This window comes from Canis aureus, chromosome 38, assembly GCF_053574225.1.
Source record: "Canis aureus isolate CA01 chromosome 38, VMU_Caureus_v.1.0, whole genome shotgun sequence".
Lineage (NCBI taxonomy): Eukaryota > Metazoa > Chordata > Mammalia > Carnivora > Canidae > Canis > Canis aureus.
Window position 1 is genome coordinate 4,008,260 of NC_135648.1, and position 11,030 is coordinate 4,019,289.

An 11,030-nucleotide genomic window follows, 5' to 3' on the forward strand; every position below is an offset into this window, starting at 1 on the left:
GGGCTTTGCCCTGTCCTTTAGGGCATAATGAGTTAGGGCAGCCACGGCCCCCGCAGCAGCTTCCCGCCTGGTTGCGTTGAGTGGTGCCAATAAAAGTGCTCATCTGTTGTATCGAAGGAGGAACACATATTGGACTAAATGATAAGAACATGAAATCTGTGTGGATGGAAGGTTCGTAATGCACAATTTTGGGGCAGCGCAGGACACGTCATTTTAAAGAGGGTGTATCAGGTCCCGGAGTGGGAAGGCCAGGCAGGCCTGGGCCCCTCTGACCTGTGAAGACACAAGCACGGTCACAGCGAGGACCGTGCAGAATGTTTATTTCTTGAGTTGGCAACACAGGTGTGCTCAGGGTGGGGGCTTGATGGCACGCAGGGAGCAGGGCCCAGGCTGAGGCCACATCCCCAGTGGCTTGGCCTGGACGAAAGGCCCTGGAGGAGTGAGACAGATCCTTTGGGAAACTCCCCCTTGGAGCATGCTTGAAATGCAGACAGACAGGGTTTAGGCAGGAAACAAGGAGGAAGGACATACAATAAGGGGCTGGGGCACTTTGCAGGGGGCTCTCTACACTGTGGGGCCTGCTAGCTGGGGCCTGGGCCCGTGGGAATAAAGTAAGTGTCCGTGAATCCCTCCTGTGGCTCCGGCCTGCCTTCCTCGGTTGCTTTGCTTCTTGGGGAGGAAATGTTGGAGGAGGTGATACAAATTGTTTACTCTTCCTTTATTAGGATCCAGAAAGTGTGCTCTGAGTGGGTAGAAAGCAGGAATGAGAAAACCAAAGTGGAGCCACCTGGGAAGAAAGGAAGGAAGGAAAGACTTCGGTGTTTGTTTGTTGGGTTTTTTTTTTTTTTTTTTTTTTTTTTTTTACCAAGATGAACAATTTACTCCAGAAATAATTAACAGATCAGTGCTTTTCACAAGTACTTATTAATGAATTCAGTGAGATCCAAGAATATATTACATCTCTAAAATATAATAGGTTGCAAAAAAAAAACCCATCAGAAATGACAGTGTTCTTACAAATCGCAAAGAAACATTGGACTTCTGTTCCTGCTTAGGATGTAGAAATCAGCAAGAGCGTTGTTCTCACCCTAACGAGAGCAAGCCTGGTAGTCTTAAAAAATCCTATTTTTTTCTTGCCCTTCAGGTAGCAGGTTTTTTTTTCTTTTTTTTTCAGGGAGCAGGTTTTATTTCTAGCACCTACGAGGATGCGTATTTCCGAGAATGCTCCTATGCCCACCGTTCCAGTGAGGACAGAAGACCTTTGTCCTTTGCCAGCAGGTGGCACCGTAAGAACCTCCTATAAGAAAAGGGGCGACCAAAGTAAGCAAGACCCCGAATATTTTTCTTTTCGGGGAAAAGTCTAGTCATCAGTGGAGATGCACAGAATTGGTGGCATCAGCAACACGTGGGCACCGCTTACAGCGTTTTCAGAAGATTCGTCTCTCCCCTCATTTGTCATATGCCCGTCTTGCTCGTTCAGTGAAAGATTCTATCCCCATAAAAGGAAAAAAAGGCCCGAGGGTTTAAAATAAAATCGACACACATTATATACTACTTTCTGCAGCTTCTTGAGGAACGCATCCCTTTAGCAAGTACGATCTACGTTATTGTGAGGTTACCTGGGTGGTTAGGGCCGGAGGGTGCTCACCGTGTCCTCACGTTCCTGGGCTGCCCTGGGCTGCAAGGATTCCTCGTGCCCGAATATCTCCCCGATAGTAAGCAATCTCTCAGACTCGGGGGGGACCCTGTGCCGGAGGTAGTGGGCGTTTCTGACCTTCGCAAACAGCTCTGAGAAGGTAGGTGTTGTGGACTCGCCTTTCCAATTTCCTGCACATTCCCTGGGGTTCAGGGGGCTTTGTCTCCCGGCCTGGGGGTCTGGCTTTAGGCTGGCATCCTCCGACCTGGCCTCATCAACGTGTGCTCTTCCACTCTCGCCAGCTGGGCTGGAACCGGGGCCTTGATCTACAGTGTGGGTGGAGACATCTCCATCCTGACACAGAGTAGAGATGCCCTTGTTGGACTCTTTGCCCTTCGGGGGCCTTAGGCAGTCTTTCTCTTGGGCTTGTGTCTTCTCGGCTGTGAAGTGGGAAGCCTTGTAGTTTGGAGGTAGTGACTGTTCTTTGCTTTTCACGGAGTCCCTTAGACCAGCCTGATGGAAAGGAGGCACCTGTGTCTTGGATTTATATATCTCTTGGGTCGTGTTGGTGGCCAGTGCTCTGGGGAAAGAGGTAAAAAGAAGAAAGATCTGTGAAAGCCAGCAACAAGGCCCATATTTGGAATTTCCCAGTTGTTAGGTCACGTTTGGTGTGGAATTAATTGGCTGAGGTGATGAAGTGGCTGAGAAGGAGGTGGTCAAGCTATGGGGAAGTGTTTCATTGCTTAAGGAGGAAAGACAGCATTTTCTTAGGGAGAGGATGATTCAGGGAGGTGAAGTGGGAAGGAGGATTCAGTAGCATCCCCATGAGGGTAGTAAGCATTTTCTCACCTAACTTTATTAGCCTGTGGAACTCTGTGCTTCTGCCTTCCTGGTGGTGAGGGCACAAGGACATCTTCTGGTCTCTTCTGAATTTCATTCCCCAAATAAGAGGAGAGTTTTTTCTTGATAATATCTGCTTTGAGTCAATAAAAAGTGTTACCGGTTGAATTCTGTTTTCCCCAAATGTCATAGGTAGATGTCCTAACCCCATAGCACCTCAGAACTTGTAGAAATAGGAGATAGGGCCTTTAAGGAGATAGGCCAGTTAAGAGGAGGTCATTAGGGGGAGCCCTAATCCATGGCTGGTGTCCTTATAACAAGGGGAAATTGGGACACAGAGACACAGATAGAGGGAGGACAGTGGTGAAGGGATGTAGGGGAAAGACAGCCACTGGTACTCCAAGGAGAGAGGCCTGAGAGTAGTCCTTCCCTTAGAGCCTCAGAGCGAATCAGTCCCCCAGACACCTCGATCTTGGACTTGGAGCCTCCAGAACCACAAGGCAATAAATAAGACAGCCAGTTAGTGGTTCTCTCTGACGGAAACCCTAAAAACTAACCTAGTAAGAGAAGAACAGAAAGGATTCTGGACTGGAAACTTGTTCTCTGGGCAGAGAACCAACGTACAAACGCTCTCAGACCGCATACACATAAGATGGATTTGGCAGGACGGGGGAAGACAGAAAAACTTACAGCAGCTCCCCAGTGTTGACCTAGAACATGTTAACAAGGATTTAGAGAAATACTGAGATTAGAGGTTGAAACTGGCTGGAGGCCCGTGGAGGTTTTGTTTGAATGTCTTACTTGGCAAGCATTGTGTTTTCAAGACAAAATAACTGGGCGTGGGCGATACCCAGAGATGGTGCCCTATTGTTTCATTCACCTCAATTATGTGACCTCCTACTCGCCTGACCCAGGAGTTGCAACTGCCGGGTACGATTAAGTGGGTTTTTCACTCTTTGAGTAAATGTTTCAGCATCTTGGAGTCATGGCTGCTCTGGAGGACCCTGTTAGCCTTCAGGACACCTCAGGAGTTGGTGACTTGGGGTTGAAAGTCTTGCACTGGTTTGGGAGTGAGTTCCCTGAATGTGCATGGGGTCAGCAGGCACCAGGCAGAGGGAATATGACCAGATAAGGGGACTGGAACTCACATTAAACTCCTAACACTGCTTCATCTGATCACTTCTTTGCGAGGTAGTCAAGACAGGAGACTGTCTTTCGTGAGCCCTTCTTCCCCTGTTGTTTCCTTGAGTGTGTGTGTGTCTTTTCCATGTAATAACCTCATCTGTTTCCTATAAGCTGAGAGATTTTAAGCTACTTCTCCCAGCCAGGCCATTCTTCTGCAGTTTGGCCCTGTTGAGTCAACAGGCTCAGAAATGAACATAACTTTCCTGACACTACATCTGTCCTCCGTGTTCCCTTGTGGACACACGGCACCTGGATGTGTCCAGCTGTCCCACTCAATAAGATTAATTGAAAACCAACTTTGTGCCAGGCAATAGACTCTGGGCCCTGGACATATAATTACTCGCAAAGCTCTGACGATTCTACTTTCCAAATATCTCAAAATACTCATTCTCTTCACTCGGCCAATCCTCTGGTTTAGGTCTGAATTTGGGGATTCTCTTAAACCTTGCAGCCAGGGTGAACATGTCATCTCATCTCCCCACCGCCAGACCCTGGAGGGTGAAAACTAAACTCCTTTGTAAGACCTATGGAACTCTCCATGAGCGGAGACACTGCCCATACGGCCTTGCCTCAACACCGTGCCTCACCTTCTCCTCGCCCCTCACCCTCCTCAGTACTGGACTATTTGGAGCAAGTTATGCTCATGCGGCGCCTTTGTACATACTGTTCCCTCTGGCCTGGGTGTGTCCCACGTGTCCTCCATGCAAACCGTGCTGCCCCCTGCCCCATTCTCCTCCAGGATTCTGCTTGCACACTGCTTTTTTTGGGAGATCTCACCTGAGGCCCTTTGACATAGGAATCTTCTTATGCTCCTGCCCTACTTTGGAAATAACTCTAATTTAGCAATTAGTATTTTCTTTTTTTTTTTTTTAAGATTTTATTTATTTATTCATGAGAGACACAGAAACAGAGGCAGAGGGAGAAGCAGGCTCCCTGTAGGAAGCCCGATGTGGGACTCGATCTTGGGACCCCGGGATCATGCCCTGAGCTAAAGGCAGACGCTCAACCACTGACCGTCCCAGCAATTAGCATCTATCATAATTTTTCACAAGCACAGCTACCTTCCAATTTAAACGTGAGCATCTACAGGAAGCGGATCATGTTTTTTTTTTGTTTTTTTTTGTTTTTTTTTTTTTAATATTTAGAATCCCGCATCTATTGGAGTGGCTGTAATACTGTTTTGTAAAGTCTGGTCCACAAAATACCTGTCCCATAATAATCTGCCTTAGTATCGCCTCAGTTAAACATGTGGGTTTTTGAGCCTAATTCCCAACCTGAATATCCAAATCTTTACAGATGAGGACTGGGAATATGCATTTTAGATAATCCACCAACCGGCATATAGTTGAATCTCAGTAACAATTTTGGTAAATGAATCATGGAAAAATACTGCCTAGTGCAATGCCTGATAAATACTGAAATGTAATACATATTATTTCATCCCCTTTTCCTTATTCCCCCTCCCCCTTTCCCTTTATTGTACTGTCAAGAAGCCTGAGGCTCAGAAAGAATATGACTTTCTAAAGGACAGAGGGACGGAGGCCGCTGAATCAGTTTCCTGCCTCCTGGTCCAGACTTTCCCACACTACCTGCCACTGAGGCAAACTTGCTACTCAGCCAGGACACCAGCTACCTCGGGCCTGGCCTTCTGCATACCTCCCCCACCCCTCTCCTTGGAAGTAGGTATATGGTCTTCAGTGTCCTTTTGAGAATGGAAGTGGAATTTAATTAGATGGCTTTTAAGGTTCTTTTCCAGTCTATGAGCGCTCATTGGAGTTTGTTTTAACCATTTTTGCAGACAGGGAAATAGAAAGCAGAGAAGTTCAGCTACTTGCTCAGAATCCTCCTTCAGACCCAAAGCTGTGGGAAATAATTCCCAGGCCAGCTGTTTGGACATTACTCTTTATTCTTGCACCCATATATTAGCTGTGTAGGCCTAAACAGATTTACATTGAATACGACACCTGGCTTTCCTCTGGAACATGCTCTAGCATTTTCAGAGCTTCTGAGTCCTGATACCTGCCTTTAGTGAGAAGGGCCTATAGTTTCCCAGAGCTGGGGGGGTGGGGGGGGGGTCCTTTCTGTGCTGAATTTTGTTGTAAAGCAAAATCTAATTATTTTAATGATGGATGTAGTTTCTACAAATCATACAACTAGTTTGTGGTTTTCTTTCTTTTTTTAAAAAAACTATTTTTAAAATTTAAATTCAATTTGCCAACATATAGTATAACACCCAGTGCTAGTTTGCAGTTGTCAACAAAGCAGGAGTTTTATTTTATTTTATTTTAGTTTAGTTTAGTTTTTTTAGCAGTAGAAGTTTTAATCCTGTAACCATCTTTTATTGATTGATTGACTGATTGATTGATTAAGTGATCAGAGTAAACATTTACCTAACACTTATTGTGTGTTTAGGTACTGTTCCAAGTGCCTAAATCCTCAACTAACTCCATGAAGTGGGGAACATCATTTCTATTTAACTTGGAGGCAAGTGAGGCACAGACTGGTCCAGTGAGCCCCCCAAGGCCTCACCCTAGTAAATGAGAATCAGGATTTCAACACTGACAGTCTGGGTCCAGATTCTGTGTTCTTAGCCACCATGTTTAATGGGATCATCAAATAGAGGAGTTTTCTTTCCCCATTTTTTTTTGACTGGTGTAAGCAGCTCTGGAAGGTCCAAGATTCTGGACACCACCCTGTAGTCCTTTGTTCCATGATGATCAGTAGCTACTAACCAGAACCAGTTTTTTAGCTTACATTATTCTCATTATCACTACTTAACTACTTACTTATCTCCATAAATTGGATGGTCTTCTGAGTGATGTATACACTTGGAAAGGGTTATTTGGAGACAGGAGGTTTTATGGAAGAACATTATTATAAAGAATATGAGCACATGGCTTACAGGTAAAGAGGTCTCTTTGGGAAAACAGCAGAAATATTGGGTCTTTGCCTTCAGAGTCCAAGAAAACACAGTACTGATATACCACACAATTACTTGTTTGAAATTTTCTGACCTAAGCAAAATCTGTAGGCTCTAGTGTGAACACACATAGGAAGGTGATTGAGAAGTTCGTTTTGCACAGAAGGTAGGAAGGGCCTCAATCTCATTGGCGAGTGTTGAAAATGGCCAGATGCTCTTGCTCAGCCCCATCAGAGGACAGCTGTCAGTATGAGGATATTGATCTGTGGTTGCTAATCCTGGGGATCTTTTTTTTTTTTAACTTCCCTTTCTTAATGTGACATGCACATTAACAGTTGCTCAATCAATGCTGACCAAGCATAGAGATGAAACCAAATCAACCCAGATGTAGTGAAAGGAAAGCAGAATGGAAAATAATGTAAAAAGAAAACAAAGGTCTAAAGCAAGAAAAAGCTCATTTGAAACACAGAAGTAACTGGAAGCCTGAGAAGTATTAGCTCAAAAAGCCTCGCTGCTGAGCTGCTGGGGGAAGCTGTGTAACCCAGGGAGGAGGGTGGTGGGAGGGCAGGCAGCCTCAAATCCAGGTCGGGTTAAGTTCTTGCTTCCTTGATATCCAGGTCTCTGAAAGAGCCCTTGTCCTGAGGCAGGGATGCCACTCTGGCCTCAGCCAGGTGATGGCTTGCTGCCCTGGCCTGCCTCTCCCTAATCCCGGAGGCCTCACCTTGCTGCAACCTCTGCAGTTCTTTCTGGAGCTGTCTCTGCTCCTGGGTCAGCAGCTTCATATGGTACAGGCAGATGTGCTCTAATCTCTGCAGTCTTTGGCTGAGTCTGGCTTCTGCCCACCTGGTGTTCTTCCTCTCCAAATCAAAGTGCATATACAGAGGGCCCATGACCATGTGTCTCTCCATCCTCTTCATGGTCTACAGACAATAATACGAGAGTCTCTCACACACCATGACTAACCTGATAGAGAAAGATGGGAGGACTCTGAACATTGGCTTTTAATCAGGTTTCAATATTTGAATCCTGTGTTTTTCTGAAACCACAGCTGGCCACTCAGATGAAGTCACACCATTGGGAAATTTTGCCCTGTTACTAATGAATTCCTAGGGTGACATAGAGAATTGAGGGTAAAATTGTTCTCCTGAGGCTTAGTGTCCTTCCAATAAAATAGCGATAGATGGTAGGTTCCCTATGTAGTCCCAATAAGATTGCCATAAAGATCAAGCATATGAACAACTCTTTGGAGAGAAACAATAGAAACACTTCACTTATACAAGGCATTATTTACTTAATAAGAGAGTCTCTTCCACAATTCCTTAGAGGTTTCCAAAAAGCCTGCACAAGGGTCTGGAGAGGATCTGGGACTTAGGACAGAGCCATTTTCTGGGACCCTTTTTGGTTCATTCATTCACAATGAATGGGTCCATGCAGCCTGTAGCCTACCAGGTCCTAGGTACTACACTAAGTGCTGAGAGTCGTGGTGACCAAGTCACCATTCCCACTCCCAAGGGGCTTTCAGATTTGTGACTATAGAGTCTAATAATACACACTAAATCAGTCAACATTTCAAACATGGGAAGGGTAGGACCCTACTGGTCACAAAACAAGGCAGGTGTCCCAAACCAGCAGTCTGGGCAGCACTAGTGAGCCCAGTTGGGTTGGACATGCTCACCTATCTTCTCAGACCTCTGGTCCTCTCTACCCTTCTTGTACCTTGATGACCAAGCCCACACTGGCTTCCTCCTCCTGGGAACTCTCACATGCATAGGCAGGACGCACCTTCCTCTTCTTTGAGTCCTTCGCAATACTATTTCAGAACATGCCCCCAGGATATAAATGGATTGCTATTGATGGAGCTTTGGTGATAATAATACAGGAAAAAACTCAGTGTTAAAAGGGAGGATTAGTTCAGGACCCAGAAAGACCTTTTAAGACAGCTTGCTTTATAGTTTAAAGGACAGGTGAGTAGCACTTACCTACAAACCCAGAGTTCTCACCATGAGAATGCTGCTTGTATCTTTTGCTATGTCAGGCTGAGTCTGGATTAATGAGCTTGTTTTTCTTCAGGAAATTTAGGAGTTTGGTGTTAGGGAGTGGGGAGGAAGAGGCTGTCGGGGAGAATGTTGAATACTCTTGAAAGCTCTCTCCCATGCCACCTCCCCTGGGCAGGAATGCTAACTCCCTGGACACGGGCACCAATCCCAGATCTCTAAATAGCTCTGTGAGTTAAGGAAGCCTGCCAGCGTCCAGCAGTCCCCTAATGGGACCCATAGTGCTCCTTCTGGGCTGTGTCTATGGGAGCCAAGAATGAAAGCAAGGATTGTTTTACTGTGTTCTCATTCTCTCTCCTTCCCCACCCCCTTCTCTCTTTCCACCTCATTTGTCATCCCACCCCTCCCCCTACCTACCATGCTCATTCTGACTTCTTAGAAATCAGGCCAGGCCCCAAAAGAATGGACCGTTCTTTGTTTTCTGGTTTTTTTTTTTTTTTTTTTTTTTTTTCCTGGAGGTGGGGTGAGGAGAGTGAGATTGTGCACATTTTGTGCAGGAGAGTAATCTTTTTTTTAAATTGTGCATTCTTGCACACCATACTCACTTTTCTCAGGCTTCTATCCATATTGTGTACTTCAGAGCTTATTAAGATTTTCTGTTGTGACATGAGAATTAGGTACAATGAACCTTAAGTCAACTTTTGTGATCAGAGTTTGGGCAACTGCTGTACACCAGTTGAACTATTGGTTATAGAGCAGAATATTAAGTGGGATCTTTACTGTTGCCTGGGGCTTCATCAGAAAACAGGAGGCACTCTTGTGCTACAGTCTAAAGAGACCTGCCAGCTGTATGGCCTATTAATCCCCCCAGAGATTACTGAGAAGAGCTAAACAGTCCCTATTACCCACAGTCATCACCTAGCTAACAAGCTATTATAAGGAGATTACCGGGGAGAGGAAAAGGGAAGGCCATTATTTATTCTCTCAGTAGGAGGTAATTCCTTTTCCAGCCTTCCCACAGGTAATTCTCTCACCTCCAGTATTTAAATGAATAGGGTGGGGTTCCAAGAACACCATCGTAGAGAATGGAGTGCCTACACAGGCAGAGACTGGCAGCTCACTCCGCAGCTAGACTTGATGACCAACAGAACCATAGAAGAGTTCCCATTCCAGCCCTTTGCTGCCACCAGGACTCATGATGGTGAGGGATTTCTTAGAAAAGCTGGTTACTCCATGTCATCTTGAGAGCTGAGAAGGGAGGCTTGCAGAAATAATCCAAGGCTGGAGGATAGGAATGAGCCTTAGTGTGGTGAGTGCAAGGGAATGGTGACCAACCCACCCTAGTTCCCTCTTGGCCCTTTGAGAGTTCCAAAGAGGACCTGAGTAGTTTCCTGGCCCCATGTGAAGGAGCAGAGGGGTTATATAAGGAAGCAGAAACCATGGAAGACTTGAGGTCAAATAAGGTAATAACTTCACCAGAGTGAGCATTGAACCTCAGGTGGGGCCACAGGAAGTAGGGACAGAGAGATCTGACTGAAGGAGAACTTCCTCATGAAAACACCTTGTAAGAGCAGAGGACAGCAGAAAACATAGAACATCACTGGTCAGGACAAGATTACTAATGGTCACACAAGCAACAGTTATATAGGAAGAGCTGTGCCTCTTCTGTTTCCCTTTGATCCCACAACCTCAGAAGGATTAGATACGGAGAAGACCGGGGAAGGGATTAGATATTGAGGAGACAGGGAGGGGGATTAGATATTAAGAAAACAGGAGAAGTATACAAAACAAGACCACATTCCCCATTCCACCCCAAGGTGTTGGAGAAGGAAGAATGATAAAGCAGTTAGTTCATCCCACTCCCTCTCCAAGTCCTTTGGAGTCTGGTGGGGGAAGGGTTTAAATTGTATGTGAGATTGGAACTTCTAAGGGGACTGGCCTTTTTATAACCAGAATGGCCAGGAATGTGGGGAATATGCCCACAATGTCACTAAAAGACAAGAAAGGAAAACCAGCAAAGATAATGATTGGAAATGTAAAATTGTCATTCTTTTTTTTTAATTTATTTTAATTTATTTATGATAGTCACACACACACACACACACACAGAGAGAGAGAGAAAGAGAGAGAGAGAGAGGCAGAGACATGGGCAGAGGGAGAAGCAGGCTCCATGCACCGGGAGCCTGATGTGGGATTCGATCCCGGGTCTCCAGGATCGCTCCCTGGGCCAAAGGCAGGTGCCAAACCGCTGTGCCACCCAGGGATCCCTAAAATTGTCATTCTTACATTGCATTCTGAGAGAAAGGGGGGGGTTTCAACTGCTCGTTAAAGTGGTTATGATTAAAATAAATTTTACAGAATGGATTTTATTAGTTTGCACTCTGCACTTTCCTGTCTCTCTTTTTTATCTGGAGGGAGCATCCTTCTGTAGTCAAAGACAACTGAGATCAAATAA

At 45.5% G+C, this 11,030-nt stretch overlaps 1 protein-coding gene across 2 annotated transcripts; it reads right to left on the minus strand.

Moving 5' to 3' along the window:
* Window positions 1-303: 303 nt before the first annotated feature.
* On the minus strand, window positions 304-8,839 carry CCDC190 (coiled-coil domain containing 190). Of its 2 annotated transcripts, XM_077886575.1 has the most exons (5): window positions 8,561-8,763; window positions 7,303-7,501; window positions 2,486-2,612; window positions 1,649-2,216; window positions 304-787 (listed from the first exon to the last, which is right to left on the minus strand). In XM_077886575.1, the coding sequence occupies exons 2-5, from the start codon at window positions 7,496-7,498 to the stop codon at window positions 722-724; spliced, it is 957 nt and encodes a 318-aa protein (XP_077742701.1). In that variant the 5' UTR covers window positions 7,499-7,501; window positions 8,561-8,763; the 3' UTR covers window positions 304-721. The 2 variants fall into 2 exon arrangements, 1 of the variants encoding a protein (XP_077742701.1); XR_013373994.1 differs by lacking the exons at window positions 304-787; window positions 2,486-2,612; window positions 7,303-7,501 and having other exon boundaries at window positions 2,078-2,216; window positions 8,561-8,839.
* Between the last annotated feature and the right edge of the window lie 2,191 nt (window positions 8,840-11,030).

Bases quoted from the DNA above. Each gene is read 5' to 3' on its own strand.
- CCDC190 (XM_077886575.1), bottom strand. From the start codon at position 7,498: ATGAAGAGGATGGAGAGACACATGGTCATGGGCCCTCTGTATATGCAC. The intron at 2,613-7,302 runs GTGAGGCCTCCG...ATTGACTCAAAG, and splicing joins ACTGCAGAGGTTGCAGCAAG to CAGATATTATCAAGAAAAAA. The intron at 788-1,648 runs GTGAGCACCCTC...CTTTCTTCCCAG, and splicing joins CCCAGGAACGTGAGGACACG to GTGGCTCCACTTTGGTTTTC.